The 27441-nt window shown below is 26.2% G+C and overlaps 1 protein-coding gene across 1 annotated transcript; it reads right to left on the reverse strand.

The window, feature by feature from the left end:
- Positions 1-17311: 17311 nt before the first annotated feature.
- LOC145844702 (dehydrogenase/reductase SDR family member 12-like) lies at positions 17312-26833 on the reverse strand. Its single transcript, XM_082952118.1, has 6 exons — positions 26745-26833; positions 22429-22645; positions 20658-20897; positions 19711-19824; positions 18529-18745; positions 17312-18195 (listed from the first exon to the last, which is right to left on the reverse strand). The coding sequence occupies exons 1-6, from the start codon at positions 26798-26800 to the stop codon at positions 18080-18082; spliced, it is 960 nt and encodes a 319-aa protein (XP_082808244.1). The 5' UTR covers positions 26801-26833; the 3' UTR covers positions 17312-18079.
- Between the last annotated feature and the right edge of the window lie 608 nt (positions 26834-27441).

A 27441-nucleotide genomic window follows, 5' to 3' on the forward strand; every position in this document is an offset into this window, starting at 1 on the left:
AATAAAACTATAAAGATAAAAATATTAAGATAACTCTGAAGTAATAAAAGTAAGTAATAGTTAAAATTAGGTTGAAAATATAATTTAATTTACAGTAACTTATTAATTCTTATATAAATATGATTGTTGTTTAAATCTATGGTTTTAAGTTTGTGTAATATTTAAAAAATTTTTTTTAATAAAACTGAAAAACAACTTTTCATTGAACAGACTCAAGAGTTTTAATCATACTTAAGTACATATTCAAAAGCTGTTTGTTATTTTGCTTATAAAGTCGTGTCACATATTTTAACCCATAGTTGTATCATGAATAAGTAGCAAATTAGTATGTAGTTTTGTTTTTTATGTCGTAATATAATAAGTTTTAAGTGATCAAAGCTTTAATTAAAACTTTATTTAGTAACTTATAAATTTTTTGCTACTTGAAATAGACTAGATGTAGATAACTTTGAATTGATAAAAATATATAGTAACAGTTTATAAATAGTTTAAAATTTAAGGATTTAAGCTCAATTTAATAAACAAAATAAATAATTTTATTCGTTTCCAATTATGGATGCTTTCAAAATTGCACATTAAAAAAAATGCTGCCTTTTTGTCTATGTTTAAATACACATTTATTTTGGTAGGAAAATGTTTTTATTAAAAGTTTAAATGTAATTTACTTAGCTTCTATTTTTTAATCGGAAAAACTATTTACCTAACCTAAGCAACATAAATTGTACTACGTTTTAGCTAAATACTATTTGATATAAAACTAGCTTAATAACGTTTTACACAGTTCTAAACCTACAAAAAATATTTAAAAGCACTTATGCTTTTAAACAGAAGAAATTTTAAAAGTTCGAGGAGCTAAAAACCATGTACATCGTAGTTTATCAATAATTAAAACTTGCACAAAATGTTTTACTTAACTTTTCTAAACTATGAAATTTAAATAGACACAATCTATTAGATAATCGACAGTAAACAACATTTCAACAACAAAGAACTTTAAATGCTTTTAATCTATATTTTCATAGAATCCTCTTAACCTATTATATTAAATATTGTAAGGATTTGTCTTTGTGTCTACTTGTTTTGTTTTTTGCTCGGTATTTATTTAAAGAAATTTTGAAAGTTATGATGTATTAAAAAATACTTAATTAAGTAAGTATTTTTTTAGTTAAAACATAGAAAACTAAAATAAGCAACTTAAAACTACATTGCTGATAATTATATTATTAATTATATGATTATATATTTTTTTTAATTTAAACACTTGTTTTAATTAAGTTTAAATTTAATTAAAATGTCAGGGTATAATAAAAATCATAATTCGGAAACTCAAACAAATATTTTAAAACGAAAATACCGTAAAGTGTAAATATTCATAACCAAAAAAGTTAAAGCAACTAAAACTAAAAGCTAATATTTCGTTTGTATTTTGTTATAATACACTCACGGTAGCGTAAAAACGACTACAAACTAACTGTAATAAGCTAAGTAATTTTAAAAAAAATATTAATAATACAGCCTATTTATTATTCAGTTCTCATAACAAATTAACTTAAACCTAAAACAAACATCATGAAAAAAACATCTGTAAGATACATCAAATCTGACTTAGTCTGTAAAATACAAATAGAAAAAACACTTTTTTTTTTATGTAACATTTTTAAAAACAAGTTCAAATAATTTTTAAGGCTTTTAAAACTTTCACTAAACCCAAAAGTTTTTTTTGCAGTAAAAATTGTCAGTTTGAAAAGTTTGCTTCAAATACACTTTTTTGCTGAACTTCTTTTCGCCAAACTTCCTATCTCTTTTCTGATTTCATCTCTCATTTGCCTTTTTTTTTCAAAACCTCTTTCTTTTACTTTACCTGAGCTCACATTTAAATATTTTTGAAATTTTTTATATTTAGATAAGGTTCTAAGCTTAAATTTGTAAAGAATCCATTGTTATTGCTTAAACTTGCTTATAAAAAGTTACACCTATGATTGTAATACCTTAAAATTTCTTAAAATATAATTCCTAAAATGCGATCTGAAACTAATTGTTTAGTTTGCAAGTTCTTATAATTTAACGTAGTATCTTATCTATACATTTTTTATAAATACCTTTTTTTTACAAAACAGCACAACGACAAATAAATACGAAATTTCAAAACAGAATTAAAAAAACATTCGAATATACTTCTAATAGCAACTATTAAATTTAACCTAAATTTTTAAGCACTTATTTTTATGCGTAGGCCGCATAAAAAGAGCCACATTTGTTTTAAGTTTGCTTATTTCAAAAGTTTTTTTCCAATTTTTAAGGTAAAATTTATTAATCTTTTTTATTACGGTTATATTTCAAGCTAGCTTAGAGCTTTATATTGAACCTAATTACTTATAAAAAAACAATACATAAGCTAAAGTTCCACTTGTAAAATTATCCATACTACATTTTTTGAAGTACTTTTTATCTAAGTTTTAAAAAATATTATTTTGATATACATACCTACTTTTCTTTGTTTTATTTTACAGTTATTTTTAGTTTTGCATTTATAAAATTTATACTTTAAGATACTTTTACACAAAAATATAAATCATCGGTGCTAAAACAAACTGCAAAATTTGTTTGATGTTTCAAAATTAAAATAAAAAAAATTAATTATTATGCCAAAATATTTAATGAACTATTACAATCTTGGTTGTGCTAACTTTTTTTGTTTTTTAAAAAAGTATAAAGTTTTTTGGTCGAGTGAAAAATATTTTACTTAGTGTGTTATTGTAAATAATATTACTAACGGTTTATAAGATAGTAAATAGTAATAATAGATAGATACTAAAGTAAGATATACTGAAAACATTTAGAATTATCTAACACATAACTAACTTGTATATATTCTTATTTGTAGATTATTAAATCTGAGAAATTTAAGTTCAGTTTAGTAGTTACGAGGATTTTGCGAAAGCAATTTTTCCACAGAATAAAAAGTTTTGAAATTTAATGAACGACTAATAAATTAATTTTAATTGTGTTTAGTATTTTCTCACTATGAGCACAGTTAGTTTTGAACCAATCTCCTAACGATGTGTTTAAAACAACCTAGAAAAAATAAGTCGAACTAAAGTGATGTAAAAACATTTATTATTTTTTACTTTTACAAGAAAAAAACTATATAGGATTTATATGAAAGGCAAGTTTAAGAAGAAGTTAACAACTTTTTCTGTGATAGATTTGGCCTTAATCAAACTTTCTTAAATAGGTGTAAAACAAGATTATAGTTTTTTATTTTTCTACCAAACATATAAAGTTTTAAAGACTGAAACTGCTCTAACATAAAGCTTTATTACACAAGGTCTGTCTCAAGCAACAAGTTTTTTTTTATTCTTTTTTTCCAACACCATGTTTTTGTCGACAAAAGCTTTTATAACAAACGTTTAAAACTTTTGTTAGAATTTTCATGAGTAAAAGTTCATCTGAAGCCCTTACAGCTGCTTGTAAGCAGAAACGCTTCAATATTTTTATCAAATACATTTTAAACCACATCAAAACATAGTACTAGGGGTTGAAAATCTTGAGGGTAAACAAATGTGCTCAAGTATCTCTCAAAGCTACCACTTAAGAACTTTTTGCTTGCGCACAAGTCTCAATAAAGGCATAAACACCAGTGATATATATATACATGTATGTGATTTTTATTCAAAGCTTTTTGGTATTTTGACTCATTCTAAAATACTTTTGAGTGTTTTGTGTGACGTCATACTTATTTTGTGCTGGTTCTTTTACAATTGTGTTTTAATATTTTAATAGTTTAATGTTTTATTAGATGTGTAGTGACCACTGACCCTATAAAAAAATTAACAGATTTTGTCAAATTAAATCATTTACGCGAACTTAAGTGTATCACGTACATTATTGATAATTGTTGTACTTTGTAAAAAATTTTATTAACTAGACAAAATTAAAGTAGAAAACATTAAAAAAAACTACATTGAGTATCTTTTTTAGAATTTTAGTACTTAAGTTTAACTATTTGACAAATATTTAAGTTTTTTTTTTTGAATGTTAAAAAAAATGACTTTAAATGGAGCAAAAAGAAATAAATTTTAGTTTTTCAAGTACAAATACGAAATACTTTGAAAATTTATTATTATAAATTATCTACATAAACTTTTGTTTGAACTAAGAAATTAATTGATAATTTTTAACGCACTAAATCGTACTCTGTGACTTCTAAATTTATAAGCTAATCTACAAAAATTTATAACGAGTGTTATTTGAAGAAGTTTGTCGAAATTACAGCTGTACTTGTTTCAAACAAACAATAAAAAATAATTTTCAAAAGTATAAATAAATTATTTAAGTTATTAAACTTGTAAACAATTTAATCCTTCGAAAAGCATATTATATTTTTAAAATTAGAAACGACTTGTATTTTCTTTGTCTCAAAAAAACAAAGGCTTTATCTATCAAATATTATAACATTTTATAATTTATAAACAAAAGAAATAGTTTTAGATTAATTTTATTGTTTTCCAGCTTTTTTGGCAGAAAAAAAAGCAATTATAGTAAAAATACTGATTCCGACGAAACAAGTTTCAACGCATTGAAATTAGAAACATCAATGTCGAAACTCAGCGTTGAAGCTTAAGAGATTTACTTGACAGAGTCTCGCCACACAGCTTTAAATAAAGTGGCCACCTACCTGCATGAGTGACATCTCAACTTTATCGCCACCAATCGGTCGCCACCAGTGACATTACAACCAAACATTTAAATAGTCACATCTAATTCCATTTCTGAGTTGTTTGTAGTTTGAAACTGATTCGTGCGTGCAGATAAGTGCATTTGATTAAAGTTTATAAAAAAAATTTAATAAAGTAACTTTAAGTGGGATATGAGCTTTTTTTTTGTTTTAAATTTTTTAACTAAATGAACTTTGTTTTTTTTTCAATACTTTTCTTTCAAACCGTCTACGCTAGGGTTTCTCAAAATTGGCCATTCCAGAAGTAAAGGGGCCATAATTTAAAGCTTCCACTATACATTCTCCAATGGATGGTAAGCAGCAAAAAAAAAACATTTAGGTGTGTTTAGCATTAGTTTTTTGGGAAATTTTGTTGAAGGGGCCATAGCCTTTTAAATTTCTTCAAAGGGAGCCTTATAAAATAAAGTTAAGGAAACCTTGGTCTACGCAAACAATACATTGTGGTATTTACAGGCTTTAAACGTTAACAAATAAAGGAAAATAGATTTGGTTGGTCGTTTTAAAAATATTCTTTATAAAAAACAATGTTTTACAGTTTGTTTCTAAATTTAATGGTAAAATAAAATATAACCACTTAGTTTATTAAAGTCTTTTTCAAATCTTATTTGGTTTGAATTTCAACATTTTAACATTTATTACAAAAAACTTTGAATACAAAACATTAATTTCCCGTGAATGAATTTCAGCAACAAACTGGTGTAGAAAATTTCAGAAAAGTCCAAAATTGTTTTGAGTAAACTCGTAAAAGGCAGAGAGACCACCAACGCTCACAATAATTTATCACTTTATCTGGTAATTTGCTTGTTAAGAGCACGTCGGCTTGCAAGTACTTAGCAGCCCGACTATTTTATTATGAAAAAAAGGCCTTGGTACCTCGAAGTGTTCATCGAAAAAATTTCTTGTTGGATCTAGTTTTAAGTTAACCTCAACTCAGGGTATTACCGACGTCTCAACGGCGAGACAGCAAATTTGAGAATTAGCTTGTATTTATCTGAAAATAGCTGCTAATGACACAGCTGTGCGCTCGGTATAAGTTCGAGCAAAAGGGGATTAACGCTTATCTCACTTCTCGCTGAGTATACAGTCAAGTTTACAAAAGAAGCGTTATGTTTTGATCACTTTGTTGTTGTGACGTCATAATGTGTTGGAGAAAAGAAGTTGTTCGTGACAGGCTACCGACCATTGAATAAAACTTTTAGTGGTCGATGTTGGGTAAGATATGAAAGCAAATGCAGGTAGCATACGGCGAGAATATTCTGCATGGTGCATTATAAATAGACCACCAACTTTGTGGTTTGTTGAAAACAATTGAATTGTCAAAAGCTTGCGAATTATAAGTACATTAGGTTGTTGATTTTTCTTATTTTTCTTTGCGGTCTATATATTTTTTATACTTTAAATCCTTGCATTAACAAAAAGCTAAACAACACTTCTTGTCATTTTATTATCATATTTTCACAAATAACCAAAAAATCTGGCAAGTTGTGGTAAAACAAGTTAAAGTTGTAAAATACGAAATTCGAAGTTATTATAAATGTTTTGGGTAAACTTTAAAACTAAAACCAACTTATCATTGAAAACTAAAACAAAGGGATTTAATTATAGTTTTTAAATGTATGAAAATATCACTAAATATTGTATAATGTGAGAAATCGTTTACAAAAAAAGTAAAAAACATGTTTGTGAAACCGATTTTACAGTATTTACTAAAAAGTAATTTTTAACGTCATAACTGTAAAAGTTATACAAGCTTGATTATTTTTTTAACTTAGTGATTTTTTTTTCTTCACTTTCAAGACTTTCCTTATTGTAACAAAATAAGCTTCGTAACGATTTAGCTGAAAACTGTAAACATATTTAAAAAAACTATAAAATTACAAAACTTATGTTAAAACATAATTTTTAACACTTATTTTTAAGTAAACAGAACTAATCTATAAGCCTTTAAGTTGTTTTATAATCATTCATTTAAAAATAGTACAGATCAAAAGTAAAAGACATTGCACACTCGATAGCTTGGCACTACCAACTAATTATTCAAGGTAATTAGGATGGTTATAAATCAAGGATTAAAAACTATAAAAGATGTTATAATTCTTAAGAATGAGTATAATTATTTACATTTGAAGTTGAAATTAAAAAATATTTAAACTAATTGTATGAATCAAAAAGTAAAACGTTTTAAGGCATTATACTAAACTTTTTTTTTGAATATTTTTTAAAAATATTTAAGTGGTAGTAATTTAAAGCTATTTAAATTTTTATGCTTTCTAGCCATGTTTTATTGTAACAACATACAAAAGTTGTAAGTTTTTCGTACGTTCTTTTACGTACAACTTAATTGACTTAAGGTGTCTTGTACAGAATACCATGAATAAGACAACAGAAACAAAAGCGATGCACGCGCATGCAGTTATGCCGATTTCCACTGAAGTTAATGATTGATCAGCAGATGTTGATTGCTGTGTTGTTTCTACTTTTGACGGCTCTGTAGCGCAACTATGTGTTAAAAATTTTAAAGTTTTATAAGTTGTTTGTGTTGTCTCGACAGTATTAATTTGACTTTGATTAATGGTTGTTTATGTTTCTTGCATTTCCAGGTTTTTTGCAAAATCAATATCAGTTACACAATCAATCTATGTAATTTTATTATACTATTGATGTTATGGTTGTAGTTTTTTCTATACTGTTTTATTCTCTGAAGCGTTATTTAAAACACATTTGAACTACATTTAAAACAATTAACTTTAGCGAAAGTAAATATTTTTTTGTAAAATAATTATAGTTGACAAAAGACTAACGAAAATACAAAATAAAATTACACTGAATAACTTTTTTACTAAAAAAGAATTTTTACAAAGTAAAAACAAGTACATAAATTGAAAACAAACTAAATTTAGTTTCTACTTTAGTTTTTGACTTTCATCATAAATCATATTTAAAACACCGAAAATGTAAATTTATGTTCACGTTATATTCATAGAAATTTAAATTACTATGAAGGTTTTTTATTAAAAAAAATTACTGGTTTTATATCTATCAAAATAGATATTTATCATCATGTAAATTTGATTGTTATACTTAGGATAAATATATCAAAAATATTTTTTAAGTTAGTTTGAACCTACTTTTTACTAGCTCTCTAAAAACTTGTAAACTATCAATTTCAGTAATAAATAATTGTTTCAGTTATTTTTTAACGAATTCAGTTATATTACAACATCAGAAAACTTTTTCAATATAAAAAGTAAAAAAACATTTAAGTATGTACTCGATTATGCTTGTACTGTATGGTTGCACTTTTAAAGCAGTACTAACTTTATAAAATAGTTATGAGCAGTTATAAGTACATAACTTGTATACCATTCATTTTTATTGTTTAATGAAATATTTGAACAATAAACTATAAGGTTTTGAATATTTTAAATGAAACATACTTTGTAAATTTCCTTTCAACCTTTCTTTTATTGTATAGCTTAATTTAAAACAAGTTTTAATAAAGTAGATTTTAAAAATTCAAAGTCCTTAAAACTCATTATTTGTGTTTTTTACATAAAAAATTAAAAAATTGATCAGTGTAACTACAAATATTACGGACTTTCTTAAGGTACATTCTATATAGAGGTTGTATTTATTTTATTAAGGTGTGATCAAAAAATTACAACTACAAGTTCTACTATATATACAAATAACAACGGTGCTCTAAATAAAAACTATTCTTATATTTGAATAAGATGTTGGTAATACAAGTTGCATTCAGAATCATTAATTTAGATTTTATTTTCATTAAAGCGTTCATTGAATTTTGAATGGGTTATTGGTTTTGTATGTAATTTTTCGCGTAATTTCTAATATGCAATCTTAAAAAACTGTTATAAAATATTTAGTCATTGTCTTATGCTGCTCTAACAGATGTTGAGTTAATATTTTTAAATATTAAAAATAGAAATAAAATTTCACATAAGTTTATTTTTCAAGTAAACAAGCGTAATTCACTTTTAGTAAGACTTTTAATAAAGTTAAACTGCGAAGTATAGTTCAAAAGTATTCCTATAATTAAGTTTCTATTTTAGACGTTTTCTATTATCGTATTTAGAAGTGTTAACATCATCATTGCTGTTGTACAGCCTTTTTTAAAGAAATTAAATACAATATAGAGTTTGTGAATAAATTATTGATACCAAAAAAAAATATTATATTTCAAAGTAAAATAAAAATTAGAGTTTTAGTATATATTAATATTTTTTAATTATATCTTTTAATAAACATTTGTTGTACAATATTTTTATACTAGTGTTACCTCATTAAATTTTTTTGAGATATAATTAAAGCAAGTTTTGAAATCATTTTTTTAATTTCAAAGTTCCCTTTTTAATAGATATTTACAAGTTACAAAAAAGTACAAACTTATACAAAATATTTTATGTTAAACAAGTGTGTAGAAAATTTGAATAAACTCGTAACAAAAATTATATAGAAATCACCCCCAAAAGTAATTGAAAATTACAAGGTGCTGAAAAAATTAATAGAAACAAAATACATAACATTTTAGTTATTATTTTCATTATCAATATGATATTTTTGGAAAAAGCAAGCTATACTAGGTTTTGCTTTTTTCTCAACATTCCCTAAAAATAGTTGCCAAATGATTGATTACGCACAACTTATCTTTGGTAATGGAAAATATAGTTTGTAAGCCAATTGATTTAGATGTTAAACCAATTTTTAACTACATTTAATTTTTTTGTGGTCACCTTCATTTACAGTTCGTAAATGTTGTTTTGGTGCAGTAATTTTGACAAACTTTAAAGTTTTGCGCAAAAATTTGAGCAGAAATATAAAAATTTTGACTTGTTACTAAACTTTTAACTTAGTAGTATTAAAAAAACCCTTCTATCTTAATATTGAACAAAGGTAATGGATAGTTTTAAGTAAAATATAAATAACAATATTCTAACTACTACTATTTTATTATTAAAAAGTACTTAGAAATATCCACTCAGTTTACTTTGTTTTAAGATTTACAGCTATTGGCAAAGTAATCAAAGTAATCAAAGTAATTTTTACATTTTTTTAATTTATTTATAAAAGATTTACAGAGTTTAAACTTTCTAGACTTTGAAGTATTAACTCAGTTTTTAAATGACTAATTAAAAACACTGTATGGAAACTTTTATTCTATATGTTTTTTAAGAGTGTAAATAATTTTAAAATATTTCCTTTTTTTTTCTTCATTTGTTTAAAACTGAGTTCATAATTAATTATATTAAAACAAACATATGAACTTTCCATTGTGTAATAGCAAAGTTTTCTCAAATTATGCCGTGTTGCATCATTTTATAAACATTTTGCTTAAAGTACAATCAGTCGGCATCAATAAAAAACGACAAAAAAAACCAAACTGGCTAGTCATTTATATAACTTTAAAAAAATTGTGAATGCTTTATTATTAAAATTGCATGTCTATTTCGTATAAATTTCTAATACTGTGTTTAAAATTTTATACGTGAACTTTTTTATAAGTAAGTTTAAAGAAGGGTTTTCCAAACTTTTTTCATAAGGTCCCTTTTTGAAAAATCTAAAATAATTATGGCCCAATGCAATAGGATTTATCAAAAATCTAATCTTATATACAACTAAGACCTTTTTTTCTCTTCATAATCAACTCCGGAATATCTATTATAAGTTTCTTAAATACGCTTAAAACCCTTTTTTTAATATCTAGTGTAAGTTTCAAATTATGGCCCTTTTGTAGTATATAGCCCCGTAAAATTCTGAAATGGCCGTTTTTGGGAAACCTTGGTTAAAATTGTCTATGATAACAAGTACAACATAGACTTAAAAATTAAAAAAAAACTTTTTATCAATTTTTTTTACTTCAGTAATCTAATTTTCGAGTATAGATAAAAATTAAGTTTTAAAGTGAAGTGTAAAATAAGTGTTTTGTATGTAAAACATCTGTCATGTGCACTACAACAACAGTTAAAACGCTTATAGTTTAAGACAATTTACTTAATGTTTAATTATCATTTTTTGATCAGAAATATTTGATTTTGCTATCATGCATTCTACATTGAATAAACAAATTAAAAAGTTGTCAAGTGTGGTCATAGCTTTATAAAATAGTTAGTATATTTTGAACACATTATAATTTAAGTAATTTAGTTACGGTGAAAATAGACTACTAGTTAGTAATTAATTTGCTTTTTTTTTTGTTTTATGAAAAAACTTGTTTATAAGTATATATAAAAAGATAAAACTAGCCATTGTAAAAACAGTAAATAAGAGATCTTATTAACAAAAAAACTATTTTTTATCAGCACACTACTGATCGCAATAAACTGCGTGTAAAAAACTTTATTTGGGTAGTTTGTCTTCTAACTTACAAAAGCTTTGTGCTTTTCAGATATAGTCTTTTATTTTTTACTAAATCAAAGTTTTGCTGGTTTATAATTGATGCTTTAAAATTTGTTGCACATAAAAAAATATACAGTTTTTAGAAACTTAAAACTACTAAAAGTAAAAACAGAATAGCATGATAATTATTCTGTTTAATATATGATGTAAGCTATTTAAAAATATTTTTTCAGCTCGTTATAAAGTTAAAGCAAACGATAAAACTGTCTTTTTTACATTTATTTCAATTTGAAAGCTTGTATTATGTACTATATTAATAAATAAAAAAGTAAATTTACTGTTTTAATTTCTAAATATATACTTTAACTGTAAAAGGTTATCTTTGCTAATTAAAATAAACCTATACAAGGTAATTTGCTAAATAAAAAAGATGGTAAAATTAACATGTAATAACTAATGAATAAAATTTGTAAACTTTATTACCAAATAAGTTGTTTATTATTCTTAGTTTAATATGTTTTCAAAGGTAAAATTCATTAAAGACTTAAGTAACAAGAAAGTTTTGCTACTTTAAAGCCAAAAAAATACGCTTAATATTTACATAACATACTTACTATAAATATATCCCTTCTTCTTATTTAATATTATAACTTTAAATTTCGTTATGTTGTAAAACATTTAAATACTCTTTAAACAAACTGTTTTAGTATATTGTTAAACAAAAGTAATCGAAAGCTAATACTACAACATAAGTATATTACTATTTATTATAAAAAGTGCTCTTTTTACCACAACTTTTCTTTTAAAAAATACTTGGTAAAATTAATTAAGTTTACCTCAAAATTTTAATATATTTAAGCAAATATATAAATTAACAAAGAATTTAATTCTTTTAAAATCATTATTATCAGGTGTGTATAACTTTTACACAATTATTAAAATTCTTACATCAAAGCGGAGCTAATGTTTAGTTTTAGAATAACTACTTAAAGGTTTCATTGAAATTTTTTATGCTAGTATGAAATATGTAACAATTTATTCAACAAAAACGAAAAAATGCTCAAAAATGTTTGGTTCTAAGACCTAAAAAGACCTCTTTGTCATCGAGTTGCATACCCAACTTTAATCAAAATCATAATGAGATATAAAATAAATAAAAAAACTTAAACTCTAAAACGAAAATACAATGAAAAATGAGACTATCAATTTTACAATAACAAATATTTTCAGAAACAAAAATTTCCAAATAGTTAAAATGAAAAATTTATAAAATAGTATCTAACATTAAACATACATAAATTATGTATCAAACTCTACGTTGAAAGGTAAAGTTTTAATCTGAAATGTTTTTAATTTTTTTATTATTAATGGTTTTAGCAAATAGTTTTAACGTTTTATACCTAATATAATATTTCGTTTAAAAAATTTAAAAAACTATGAAATTTTAAGTTATAAAAAGTATGTTTAAGAATTTAGATTCTACTATCAACTTATTTTAACTTATTATAAAATAAATAATGAAAAAATAAAGCTATAAATATTAAAAAAATAAAAACAAAACTAAGCTACAACATTAAAAAAATAAAGCTGTATCCAATAAAAAAACTATGCTTAAACTAAATAAAAAGAATAAAATAAACATACCATTTTAACTAAGACTATCAGTTTTTACAAATTTAAATAATTATCTAAATATAAGAGTTTAACCAAACCAAAATAATAACGTAAACAAGCACAAAAACCACTTAAAATAATAAAAAAGTTTTCTCTGTAATAAAAAATTTAAATAAATTATAACAATTATATAATAAGTGAATCTGTATTAATTTCAAATTTTATCAGTAGTTTCAGCTTATTATTTAAATACTTAACTTTTTTTTGGCAAAATATATATAGAGATTAACAAGTTTATTTATACAGATAATGTTTAGACTATTTAATAAAATTATATACTAATACACTAACAAACAATATAGTTTATTGAACGACAAAAAATACGCTCAAAATATTTGGTCCGTAGACCTGGTGCGCGAAAAAACCTTTTGGTTATCGAGTCGCACACCACGGATACCTTTTAACGTCTTGTCCATGACAATAAACAAAAAAAATACATATAACAACTTTCTGCGAACTAGACTGGACCGATGCTATTGAAACTCAATTGATATACTCAAAAAAAAAACTACTCAGATTAACAATAAATACTAGTCTAATTTTTATAAAAAAACCTTTTTATCTTTTGTAAACTTTATCTAATTAATTGATCATTTAATAAATTATCCTTCAGTTCAACCTGGAATCTTCCAGGTTGGTTTGTCAAAAGCTTTGTCTGATTATGAGCATTACTTTTTTAAGTTTTTGTAATTTTTTTTTTTGTTTTTGTTGAACTTTTTGAATGGCTATGTACTTTAGTTATACTATTAAGGTAACCCTTAAAATTAACTGGTAAAAATCATTTACAAATTTGAACATAAAAACGATTAACTCATATTTGAATAAACTTTCAACATTTGATATTTTTTTAGTTATTTTTAAATTACTTACACTATCGTTGTACTTTTTATAGTGACGGAGTTTAAGTGCTTTATTTATGAGTACATTGATTTCAAAAACTTATTTTTCATTAGTTCTACCGAAGAGTAACAGATTATACCTTATAAGACTCATAAAAAGTGAATGAAAATAAAACTATAAAGAATTTTCATTTAAAAAGTACCTTGTTTTATAAAAACACCAACTGCCTTTAATAGTTTATTTTTTACTATTTCTGGTAAAAAATCATTTATGTGTTCTGCCCAACTTAAATTATTATCTATTATTACTATTTAGTACTTGTAACATTTGCCATTTTTACAATGGTTTCACCTCTTTGGACTTCAAATTTATATTTTCCAAAAAATTGTTTTAACTGGATAAAATAGAATACTTCTAGTTTTTTGTATATTTAAATTAAGTTTGTTTTCTGTAAACCGATTTGAGACTTTTTGAAGTTAAAATTAAGGTTGTCACTGTCTTGTAAATATGTTTTTTTTACATGTTTTATACAGTAAGGCAGTGCTTCTGAAATGGGGTTTTGCGGAACCCTAGGGTTCCGCGAAGCCTTTTGAAATTAAAAAAAGAAATTTGAAAGAAAAAAAAACATAAATTAAAAAACTTCAACTGTCCACTGACGTAAGCGGCAAAGCCTTGTTACTCGTTTTCGTTAGATATTTCGGGCAGGAAGGATCCAGGTGGAGAATCACCCACAAAAACAACTTATGTTGAAGTAATGAAATGTGTCGAAAATTATTTCATCAGCAAGGGTTTAGAGTGGAATAAATGTGTCGGCATTTGTACTGACGGTGAAGCGTCTATGACTGGGTCCAAAAATGGTGTAGTGAGGAAAATGAAGGATAAAGCAATTGAAGCTAAATGAATGCATCGTTTTTTACATCGAGAAATTTTGGCAACAAAACATCTTCCTTCTTGTTTACAAGAAGTTCTCTCAGCGTCGATTAAAACTGTTAATTTTATAAAAAGTGACACAAAGGTCAGATGTTTCAATAACTTATGTGAAAGTCTAGATGCTGACCATCTGCGACTTCTTTATCACAACGAAGTTTGCTGGCAGCCGAAGGGGCGGACACTGATTCGTCTCGTTGAAATAAAGAAGCACCTTTCTTAAAGATGAAGGCTTAGAATTAGTGAAGTTCTTTGAAGATGATGTTTTTTTGGCCAGGCTAGCTTATCTCACCGATATTTTCGAAGAATTGAACGCTTTGAACTTAAGCATGCAAGGGAAGCAAAATTCTATTTTTGTCATGACAGACAAGATTGAGGCGTTTAAAAATAGAATTAACTTTTGGAAGAAAAAGGTTAGCAATGGTAATTTTGCGATGTTTCACCGGTTTATGAGGCCCATGAAAAATGCATAGAATTTAAGTTCTCTGACGAAATATACAACCACCTTGATCTTTTGTCTATAAAGTTTCAACATTATTTTCCTGAAGATGTTCTCATCGGAAATTTATGGATTTTGAATCCTTTTATGTGTGATGTTGCTTCAGAAGAAGTTAATCTTCCTACAGATACAGAAAACGAATTGCTGCAACTATCTGAAGATAGCAATTTAAAATTGAGTTTCATAGGGAAGGAGCTTTTAGATTTTTGGATATGTGCAATTTCAGAGTACCCCGTCTTAGCAAAGCGTGCAGTAATATTTCTTTTACCATTCACCACCACTTATCTTTGCAAGTCCAGCTTTTCGCATGTAACAAACATTAAAACGAAGCAAAGGAACTGTATGCCGACTCCAACCTTATCTGCCTGTCTCCGTCTCAGTCTACCCAAAATCCAGCCGCGCATTGACATGCTTGTTGCTAAGAGACAAGTTCAAGTTTCGCACTAAATGATTTTTATCTATTTTTCGTTAGGCATCTTACCCGTTTATTACAGTAATCTGTGAATTTGATTAGGTTCATCTTCATTTCGTTATTGTTTGTAGCTCTCATTTTGTTTTATTATGCAAGGAAAGATTTTTATGACGTTGCGATTAATCATGTTTGTTTTCGTTTATCTATTATAGAATCATAAAACACCTAATGCCTTTGGCGCACTTTGAGTTTGACTCGACTTAATACTATTACAACTGTTATAATTTTTAACAATGATAAAATTTTGTTAAAAAATCGTTTTTCGTTGAAATTCTTTTGTTTTTGCTGGAAATATTATATTAAACATTTTATGTAAAATTAGAGTAGGGGTTCCGCGGAAAAGTTGAACTTTGGAAAAGGGTTCCGCCACTAGAAAAAGGTTCAGAAGCACTGCAGTAAGGTATCATCTGCAAAATTTAAGAATTGTAAGCTAGTATCGTTTTGTAGGTCATTAACGTGTATAATGATTGAAAGAGGTCCTAGGACTGAACTTTGTGGTATTCCTACGTCAATTTTTTTCACGTGTTGATTTATCCCCATTAAAGTTAACATGTTCCCTTTCACCAAGTAAGATTTAATTAACAATTGTATTTTCCCTCTAACTACAAAACATTCTAGTTTGTCTAGAAAAATCCTTCTATCAACACTGTCAAATGCTAAAATTAAATCAAGTAATTACGCACATACTACTTGTCCCTTATCGAACCTGTTCAGAACCCCTTCTACAACTACTTTTAATTTTCCATTGTAGTCAAGTTTTACTTGCACAAAACTAGGTTCTTTTTTTTTTGAAAAACGGAACAAATGTATAAAATTTCCACTGTGTAAAACAATATGATGGAAATTTTCGGTATTGCACAGTTTATGAGCGGAAAGTCTTTTGTTTAAAACCTTGTGCTTTCAACACAATAGAAATCAGAAAAACGGAACTAAGTTACTCGATTACCTAATTTATAAAGAGTTCTGAAAACTTGTTTTCTATATAAAATACATTTTTTTGCGTTTCAACAAATAAACTTTTTCCTTCTTAAGGACATTAGTGTTTTATTTGAGTTACTAAATAATTAAGCTGTCAAATAAGTACTACTATGAATATTTGACCTAAATTTTTACCAAAAATATCAACATTCAATAATTTCAAGCTTATATACTTTATTTATAATAAATTTAGCCAATGAGGGAGAAAAAACATTTTATAAAGATGATATCTTAAAAAGTCTACCAAATCTTTAGCAATTATTTTTATGGTCTTAATATTATATACAAGCTTATTCGACTATGGGTTGTACTCTTAGAAGCACAAAAACTAGACTTTTATTTAATTTTAAAACCTAAAATGTTATAAAAATACTTATTTTAATTAGTACAGCTTTAAAAGTACAACATAAAATAAGTGCTAAACATATTTGTATATCAAAATTTTAGCCGCAATTTTACAAAAAACAAAAAAAAAATTTTTGCAAGCACACTAAGCATGCTAACTAGCATGAGATATTTTTTTTAAGTTCAAACTAGCTTCAGCTGGCCTTATTGAGTTGCATTCCTGATACTAGTAAAACAAAAATAATTTATCCAACCTAAACTAAATTAACATGGTAATTTAAAAGAAAAAAAATACATTACATCCTCGCTAATCCGGCCATGCTGGACAAGCTTTTTTATTAATTATGACCGAATAAGATAAAAATTTTGTGTTTAATAAAATACCTCTTTTATATTATGTAAACCGCATAGCAAAACGCACATTAAACTTTCTGGTAGTTAAATTAGTTTAATTTTTCTAACGAACCAAACAATTAAAAAAGACTAAAAAAACTGAGATAAAGTTTAAAATTAATTTTGTATGTTGACTGTGTCAAACTTATACAACTTTAAAATAAACAAAAAAAAACGTTTTAATTTACTGAGCGTGTAAACTTTGAATTAAAGCATTAAGTTTAAAAATATTAGATTTACAACATAACTATAAAAAGTCTTAGTTATAGAAACTAAATTAGACATTGTATTTATAATTAGCGCATTAGAGTATTTCATTATAGAATTTTATAATAAAAACATTGATTTTAGCTGAATTTATTAAATCTACTCTCGACTGAAACCAGTCGGATAAGCGAGGATGCACTAAACAGCAAAAACTTTAGTAAAAATTTAATTAAAAAACTGTTAGTAAAATTAGTTCTTTAATTAAAAAAAGGTTGATGAAACACATAAGCAACAGAAATTATTTTAATGGTAATGGCACAATGATTTTAATTAATACAACTTAATACTTAGAGAATATTAAGAATTACTTGATAAATAAATTACTTCGAAAATTATACACAAATCAATGTTCTGTTTAAACAAAAATAAATAAAATAAAGCTCTAAAAATAATTTACAAAGGAATGTGTATAGATCTAAATAAAACATAACATTTTTATATAAATAAACAATTTATGTGCTTAATATACTATTAAAAAAATCATATCTTAAATTGTTTCTTATTCACACAAACTTAAAAAACACGCCAAAACAACCTGAGAACAAAACTATGATAAAAGGTACAAAACTAAATACTGTTGAAATGATAATTAAAATGGCTTTAGAGATTCAGCCAACTTCTGCATTTTTTCCATGAAAATTTTCCGGTCGTTTTCACTGCTTTTAGTCCAAGCTAGCGGCAGATGGGTGGATTGTGGCGACCGATCTGAAATAATTTGTTTTAATTATAAATTTGTAGATGCATACACTTCTAAAACTAATTTATAAAAACACCAGAAGCATATAACTCTATACAATACACAAGCATTCATGTTTTTTTTTATTAACGCCGACTTTGTACTTTTTCATTATTTAAAACCAATACTAGAATGTTTTTAAAACGTGATAAGGTCATACTTTTTGGGTTTAAAAAACAAAAAACTCTACGACAAACTTTAAGGAATTATAAAAAACAAAGTAATTTCATGAAACTAAACTTTGTAAAAACAAGTTGATATGTCAATCGAAATAAAAGCAAAACTAGAAATCAAACAAATACCGAGGAAGAACAGTCCACTCTTATCCTCCATTGTTTTCTTGCAAGCCAGCCACACGATGGTGTCTGCTCCCTGCTCGCTACTCCTCAACTTCCCCTCCATCCTCCGGTGGAAGTCCGGCATGCTGCTCTGCACCGCCGGAGTGTCCGCCCACCCCGGGTGCATCGACGAAAAGTGGACCGACGGGTGCAACTTCGCCCATTCCTCCGTCAGTATCACCTGGGGGGATATTTTTAATGGGCGGGTGGTTGTTTAGGCAAACAGTATATTTTTTGAGTTTCTTTTAGTTCGGTACGTTGTTAAAAATTAATTTTTGTTTGTTTTTTTTGTTTTGTGTTAAAACTCAACCAAAAAGAGTTTTTAAGCAAATTGATTTAAAGTGATCAAAATTGTTACAGGGTTGCCATGCAAAATTTTGTAAATTTAGCCGGAATTTTTCAAGATTTTGAACGTTTAAACCTGACTTTGAACATCCTCCTGTTGTTTATTATGAAACTTTTGAAATACAAAGATAAATAAAAATATCGGCTATTAAATAACTCAAATTTAAATAACTCTGAAAAAAATATATAGAGGTAAACCGTTTACATAAACTTATCACATAAAATACCAAGCTGAGTGCTTAAGTATAAAAGACTTAATAATTTACTTAGACAAAAAATAGTTTGATTCTAAAATTCTGCAAAATAAAGTTTTGTGTATACAAGACAGTTTCAAAATGGAAAAGTCTTTGCCACAGATCATCAATACTAAAAAGTATACAAAAACTGTTTGTTCAAGTAGAGTAACTGTTCAAAATGTTTTTATGAAAACTTTAGTATGACTTTTTGTTAATTTTTACCGTTTGAAACCTAAGGAAACCAAGGAACTTAGTAAATTTCTATAAAAGTTTGGTCTGACTTTAAATTAAATTTAAATAAAATGTTGTTATTTTAACCCAAAAAACTGATTTTTGGCCATGTTGACCCTGAAAAAATTAACTTAACTGACTTTTCCTCTTTTTATAAAAAAACTAAGTTAACTTGACTTTTTCTGATTTCTATAAAAAGACTGATTTAACCTGAACCGTAGCAACCCTGTTGTTATTAGTTAATTTAAAAGTGTTTTACTTACTTTATTCAAGTTTACTTTTTTTGCAAACTCTCCACTATAACTATATATTTTTTCATTTGATTACTACAAACCTGTTGCCTCTTATTTTGAGCGTACACAAACGTGCCATCGAAATTTCCCTTCAAATTCTGAATATTTTCAACATCGAGCTTCTGAGTGTACATGCCACCGCTGCTCACTGTGATCTGCATTAATGTTTGTATTCACTTTCTTTAAAATTGTATCAAAAATAAACTGCTTCATACTGAAACTATTTATATAAATACATCTTCGTAATAACAGCTTTGGTTTAATAAAATCCAACTATAAAGACATAAATAAAAAATTAGAGAACTTTGTTATATAACTTTCAAATTCACTGTGCTACTAAAAAATTTTCTAAAAATAATATATTTATTTTTACAATAATTGAATTTCATCACAATTTTACTAAACAAAAAATAATTTATATTTAAAGTGAGTAGAGCAAAATTATCTCGTAATCCACATGCTTAGTTTAAAGCTGTCGATTTTTCAATACGTCACAAGTAATAAAAAGACTAAAAGTACTACTTTTCTATCTAGTGATTTTGATAGTTATACTCGAATTTTGATCTCTCCTGCTTTAGATGAAGCAACTTGTCTTTTAAAAAACTGAATAAAAAACTTTTATCTGAATCAAAAGGAGTTTTAAATAAAGTCATAAGGCCTTATTTGGCTCTTCTTCCTAGGTAAAAAACTGTTTTTTTTTTATAACAAGATGTTTAACACTTTTATTTTCCTCCTAAAGTTATTACAACAGTGAAATTAGGTTCAGATAAAACAAGTGTTTTTTTATATCAATTAAAGCTAAAGCAAAATAAAATAGTCATGAGCGATAACCAATGGTGCAATTTTTTTTAATTATTTCATAACAATTTTTTTCCGCTTGTTGAACACTTTGATTGAATCTATACAAAAATACAATAAAAATTTAAAAGTTTGCAGTTTGGTGAACAGACAACACAAATAACTTCAATACTCAATGTTAACAACTAACAACTCTGGGCGAGTCGGACCGCTTCAACAGGGGCAGGAGCTGGGTGGTGAGCACGTAGGTGCCCAGCGTGTTGGTGGCGAAGTTGGTTTCAACTTGGTCGCCGACCAGCCTCCTCTCGTGCACCATGCAACCCGCGTTGTTCACCAGCACGTTCAGGTTGGGGTGGTTGTCATGGAAGTTGCGGGCGAACTTGTACACCTGCTGGGTGTCGGACATGTCCACTTGGTGCACGAAGACTTTCTGTGGGAAGTTTTATTATAATTTAATTAATTAATTTTGTATAAGTAAAAGACAAAAACAATGAGCAACTATTAATTAAACACAAAACAGTTCATTATAATCAACAAATTATGTTTTAAGTATAGTAAAATTAAAAATTTAAATAACGGTTCTTGTTTAAATTAACTTTTTTTTATGCACACTTTGAGGGTAACACTAACAGTTTTAAGGTACACTTTCTGTGGGAAGTTTTAAAATATATTTGTACAGTTATTTTTATAATATAGCCTTTGTGCACTTGTGAATAGTTATAAATAATTCAATGATCAAAAATTCTATACCATAGTAAACTTTTTTCTTAATTCTTGGAGCTAGTTGAATTTGATAATGGTATCACAACAATATTTTTTCAAGTAAAATAATTAATTTTTGAGTAAAATCATACATTGTCAATTGCTGTGTTTTTTTTTTTTTGCTTTCAGATTTTAAACAATAAAAAAATAGTCAGGATTGATCTTTCTGAATTATAATAATTATTTTACAGAAAAGACTTTTTGAAACTAAATTACAAAAAAATAAAAAACAAAAGGTATCTCAAGTTCTAAAATACAAATCGTTTAATAAAATTCAATTTAATCTATCAGCAATACTTAATTTTTAAAGTTCATCTGAATTAAATACTATAGCCTTTGTGTATTTCTTTTATAAAACATATAAGTACTAAGCATGATATCTAACAAAAGTTTAGTACAATCATATCTTGTAAAAATCAAAATTCAAGGTTGATCAAAATCTTAGCTATTGTTACAAAAAATTACAAAATATAAACACAAAAAAACTTCATTCAAGAAAAAATATCAAATCAACAAGTAATTAAGGATATAATATAGAGTTAAAATCAATTTTTTGTAAATTTTTGTCCTTATTTTAGAGTTTAGACTTTAATTAAGTAATAATTTAGACTTCTTATTATGTTTCAAAGTAATTTTGAGATTTAAGCATCATAGTAATGAAAATAAATTTATAAAATTTAAAAAACTTAAAATGTCTTAATTAAAATAAATATTTACAATAACTAAAGTTTTTTAAAATTTTAAAACTATTATTAGCTTATTTTCTTTTTTTTTAATACCTATAAAAAACTTAAAAATAAAACTTTCATACAAAGTTACTTTTTCTATTTTATTATAAAAAGCTAAGTATGGTAAAATAATTAAAATTCTTCAAAAACATTTGTAATGCTTTAAATTGAAGAAAATAAAATCTTATAATTTTAGATTTCAGAGAAAAGCAGTAATATGTAAATAAAAATTACGATTTTCAACTCTGTAAAATATTTTTGATAAGTAATTACGAAATTTAATGTGGAAACAAATATTAACACAATACAATAAAATGTTTTTTTAAGTATTACTACTAACTTATTTAAAGATTATGTAAAAAAAAACTTTTTCAAATACCAAGTAAATACTGCTTAGCTCTATAGTCAACATTATTATTTTTTTATAAAATAACCAAACTATATAAAAATCATAGCTATTAATCATAACACCTCATTACTGCTCGCGGACACAATATCTTCCTTAGCAGCGTTCGCACGCTCCATGTTCCTGCACACCATGTGAATTTCAGCTCCTTTCTTGGCAAGTCCGACGGCAGCACACTTTCCAATACCGCTGTTTGCTCCAGTGATTATCACCACTTTCCCACTTAAATCTACTTCCATATCAGCAGGCTTGAATGATTTCGAAGCATTTTCATAACCACCTCTGAAAAAATGTCTTCAATGCAACAAACGTTTATTATGTTTTAAAAATTTTAAAGTTGTTTAATAGCAGTAATTTACTATTTTTGTAATATATAAAAACAGATTGCTTTAAAATTTGTATAGAAGCTTAGTTTTAACAGCAAATATAATTTTTTTACAGTTATTTAAGAAAGAGTTTTGGCAAATTAAGTTATTTTGCTTAGACTAAATTTTTTAATGTTTGATATATCATTACTTCAATCTACAAAGCTGAACAACACTTGTGGTAGGTTAAGCTCTAAAAAATAATCCAGTATAAGGCTTTTGTAAGCAGCATTTGTTTTTTTAATTTGTAAAACTATTTATACAATTTATTATGTACTAATTTCTTAAGCTGGAATCTTAAAAGTTTTTGCCATAATTCTTAAAGATATCTAAAAATATATCTTACTTTAATTGTTTTGAAAACATATAAAAAATGTATATATTTTAAGATTAGTTTACTTAATTGAAACAAAGTTTCATACTTGACATTTTTTACAAAAAAATTGAAGAAGCTTTGAAAGTTCTGAAGGATACTATAAAAAATAAAAGTATTATAACGCGCTTATTAAATATATTAGTATCTTTAGGTAACTTCAGTTACATAAAACTTAAAGAAGACTGCTTTTAATGGACAGTAAAAAGATGTTCAACAAGTTGTTAAAATGAAAGACATAACTTTTATATTCAACACTTTCTATAAATTTAGGATTTTTTTTTAAAGCAAAAATATTTACAAACAAAATCAACATTATCAAGCTAAACAATTCAATCATATATCGATATACGATCAAGTCTGGCCGCGTTTAATATCCACCTGATTTTTTTTTTTTTATTAATTTGTTTTGTATATTTTTCATTCTTTAATTTTTTTTTTATCACTGTTACCCCTAACCCTTACCCTCAATCGGTAAGCGGTTCTCAAATTTAATTGGGTGGATTTTGATCGGGTGGAATTTGAACCTAGGTGGATTTTGATTGTGGGTAGATTTTAAACGTGTCCCCATATACCTCAAAATTCACAAATCTAGTGTTAAAATTTTTTTTTAAATCTAAATAACAATGTGTAAATAAACTTATTTTACTACATTAAAAAGATAGTTATATTTAATAAACTTATTATTAGACTTTTGTTTTACCAGGTTTCTAATAATATAAAGCAGTGGCCGTCAAGCTAATCAAAATCTGTGTACACCAAAATGCAAAAAATAAAACTGGTGCACCCAAAGATCTATTTTTTTTAAGTGCCGCTAGTGGTGTCACTACTAAACACTTTTACTAATGCATTTCTCCTTTAAAGTAATAACTCAGTTTATATTTACACGCAAACCTTTTAACAACTAAAACTAGAATTTATCATTTGATTCTGTTTTTAATGAACCTTTCTATTTGGTTTACCTTGTTTGCACAATGATATTTTATTTATATGGCTTTGTCTTACATACTTAGTAATTTAACACATCTTCCAGTACAGTACTCTTAAAATGTTTTATTCAATATTTTTATGTTGCTTAAACTAGATAAATATTATAATAAAAACAGGATTTTTTGTAGTCTAAAAATTTTGTGCACCCCTAAATTATTTTTGTGTACCCTAAAGGTTTCGTGCACCCCAAAATAAACTTCGTGCACACTAGTGTGCACAAGTGTACACTTTGACGACCAGATTGACAAAGTTATGTTTATTGTAATTTACTTTGTATTTCAACAATCTTAACAACAATAAAATATAACCACTAGAAATATATGATACTTGTATATAGTTAAATATTTTCAATGGGTGGAATCAAAAAAGTGGAGGGTTCTGTGTTTGAGCAGAAATAGGTCTGATTAACATTTATCCATTAGCCACAAACAATCTATGAAACAAGTGCAGTCTTAGTGGACGTGTTTCACAACATTTATGTGAGACATGAAAACAAAGATGAGACATTTACTGTGTTCTAGCTAGTTACAATATTCAGTATGTTTCTTTATGTTAAATCACATCAATGTCTAACAATCTCACCCTTAAAATATTAAAACAGTTGTCAAAAATAGTGCTGTCCTTTTGTTTAAGACACCATGCTTTTTCATTAAAAAAACAAATTTCAGGATTATAACAGCTTTGAATTCAAGTTTATTTACAAAAATACTCCGCTTACTTAAAGTTTGATTTTTTTAAAACTCACTTGCTTCTTGTTCTATAAGAATTTGAAAATTAATGGCTTTATATTTTATTTTAGACTCATTAACTTTTAATATATTTTTATTTCTAACCCATTAAAAAAATTGTTAATTAGGTTTAATTTAGTATTAAATGTTTTAGGAATAATAATATAAACTTAGTGAAAAATACTTTGCTTAGTCTTCAAATAAGACACATTTGGTTTTGAATAAATTAAAAACATTTGACCCACATATTAATAGGAAAGATGTTGTTTCATTTAGAACAGGGTTTCCTAAACTTTTTTTCAAAGGACCCCCTTTAAAGAAATTTAAAAAGCTATGGTCTTCTTCAACAAGATTTCTAAAAATATTACTTTTAAAAAAGCCTAAGACTTTTTTTTTGCTCTTCATCATCAACTCTAGAATATCTAGTGTAAGTTTAAAATTATGACCTCATGGGCCCCCTTTGGCCCCTTTTCTACTCATACCCCATTTGCCTTCTTTAAACCCTTCTGATTTAGAAGCATGAACCCAACTGAAATAGATCAGGATAAGGAGAAAGCATTCAATCCTGTTTTGGTTAAATTTAGATCCTTTGATCAGAAGGTTAAGATCATGAAGAGATGGAAAATCCTAAAGGCAAACACCATAGGTAAAGATGTAAAGAAGGTGAACATCAATGAAAATCTAGCAGCATTTATCCAACCAAAACTATCTTTAATATTTTAGAAGGTTTCAAAAGGCTAATGGATGGAGTTAAACTTGGTCATCTAGTGGAGTTTTATTGATAAAAAAGAAGGAAAAAAGAAAGGTTGTTTTAGTCTGTTTCATCAAGGATTTTACCTAATATTCTAAAAATTGTTGTTAACTATCACTTAACTATTGATTTTTTTCTTTTTTTATAATTGATATGCTTCTGAGTGTGAAACTTTGAATGTTGGAGTACCTCAGGGTATTTTTGGGTGCATATTTGTTTCTTGTGTAGATAAATTCACAATTTTAGCTATAAGTATTAAATTGAGATTGTTTGCAGATGATGCCTGCTTAAGTTATCAAAATTGTTATTCTTATCATGTGAATGCTGTATAAGATATGTAGTTTATGAAAATTTATGAATGGCTGAAAAAAAATTTTTTTTTTTATTAATTGTTCAATGACCAAAGTTATTATTACTTAACAGAACTGCAAAAATGATTAAATTAATTTTTAAAGTAAAAGGTTGGATTTTTGGTGTGAAGAACTTAATAACTTACTTGAGAATCTGAGCTTTATGATTTTCTGTACTTTGTGGTTTTATTGTTGGTATTTTCAGGGTTGCCAAATGTTTTTGGCAAATTTCCTTCAGGTTTTTAAAGTACACATTTGTGGGTCTATTTTTAGTTTAAAATTAAGTTTAAGGTAAGCAACTATGTTAAATAATATCAAAACATTGTGGAGATACTCTAAACCTAAATTACATGTGTTTTTTAACAAAAAAAAGTTTTGATAATGACAAAATATTTTTGTCTATATGATAGATTTTTTGAATCAAATCAAAATTTTATTACTTTACATGTTAAAATTATTTTTCAAGTTTTTTTTTAGTGATTATTGTTCAAAACTCCAGGCTTTTCCAGGTTCAAGGTTTTTTGGCAACCCTGTATTTTAACCTCTTGTGAGTGTTCTCCAAATGGAGTGTAACCAAGTGTTTTTTTGTTGGTTGAAGAATAGTTTTTGTTATTTATTTATACCTTTTGATTATTAAAAATTAAACAATAATAATAATAAGGCAGCTAAAATTACACATGATGTACTTGTTTTTGCCTAAGAAAACATTTTTTATTAAAAAAGGGTAGAGTTTGAGACTGTTGATTTTTTTACAACTTAAAAATTTATAAAAAGAAATTGATCTTATAGGCTTTAGTATATTTAAATTTATTTAATTAACTTACTTTGTAAATTGTTTCAAGCCTTTTATTATAAACACACCATTTCTGTACATAGACATGACTTTTTTCAATAAATTAATCAGTTTTTGAAGTAACTGTTGTATAATTGAGCAAAAGTTGTGTAAATCAAATATTTGTTTGGATAAAAGAGGAAGTCCCTGTGTTAAACATTTTAATAAAGCTTTTAATACGGGACATCATGAATCTAAAAACACAAGTTTTTGCATTTGGAATGGGTCACTTATACACGAAGAGTCTTTTTTGTGCGAAGTATATATGGCATAAGCAGTCAATTTTGCATAAATTCACTTTTGCACGAATGGTTACTTTTGCACAAAGGGTTAATTTTGTAGGTATGACAGTTTTGCACTTGTTTAAGTAACCGCTACAATCGTCAACTGACGCTTACCAAGCCGGCAGAAAAAACAGCTTACTGACCAAGTGTAAGAATTAGAGGTAAGAGTAAGATGAAACAACCGCTAAAATCGTTCTTTACGCTAAGTCGCTTACCAATTGTTTTAAACTGAGTTTAAACCTGTGATTAACTCACGCTGTGCAAAGTTAACGATCAAAATTGTTAAAAAATAGTGTTAAAAGTTTTAGAAAATTCCTGACAGCAGGATTTAGATCAATTAAAACATTAGTTAAAGTTCTACTGCGAAGATTTTTCAACACTTTTGATATTGCTTTTTACTATGTC

Source organism: Thalia democratica, chromosome 9 (genome assembly GCF_965202585.1).
Source record: "Thalia democratica chromosome 9, ktThaDemo2.hap1.1, whole genome shotgun sequence".
Taxonomy (NCBI): Eukaryota; Metazoa; Chordata; class Thaliacea; order Salpida; family Salpidae; genus Thalia; species Thalia democratica.

Coding starts and splice junctions, on each gene's coding strand:
- LOC145844702 (XM_082952118.1), bottom strand. CDS start 26,800: ATGTCTATGTACAGAAATGGTGTGTTTATAATAAAAGGCTTGAAACAA. Junction 20,898..22,428: donor TGTCCGCGAGCAGTAATGAG/GTGTTATGATTA, acceptor AACTTCCCACAG/AAAGTCTTCGTGCACCAAGT. Junction 19,825..20,657: donor GGTCCGACTCGCCCAGAGTT/GTTAGTTGTTAA, acceptor ACATTAATGCAG/ATCACAGTGAGCAGCGGTGG.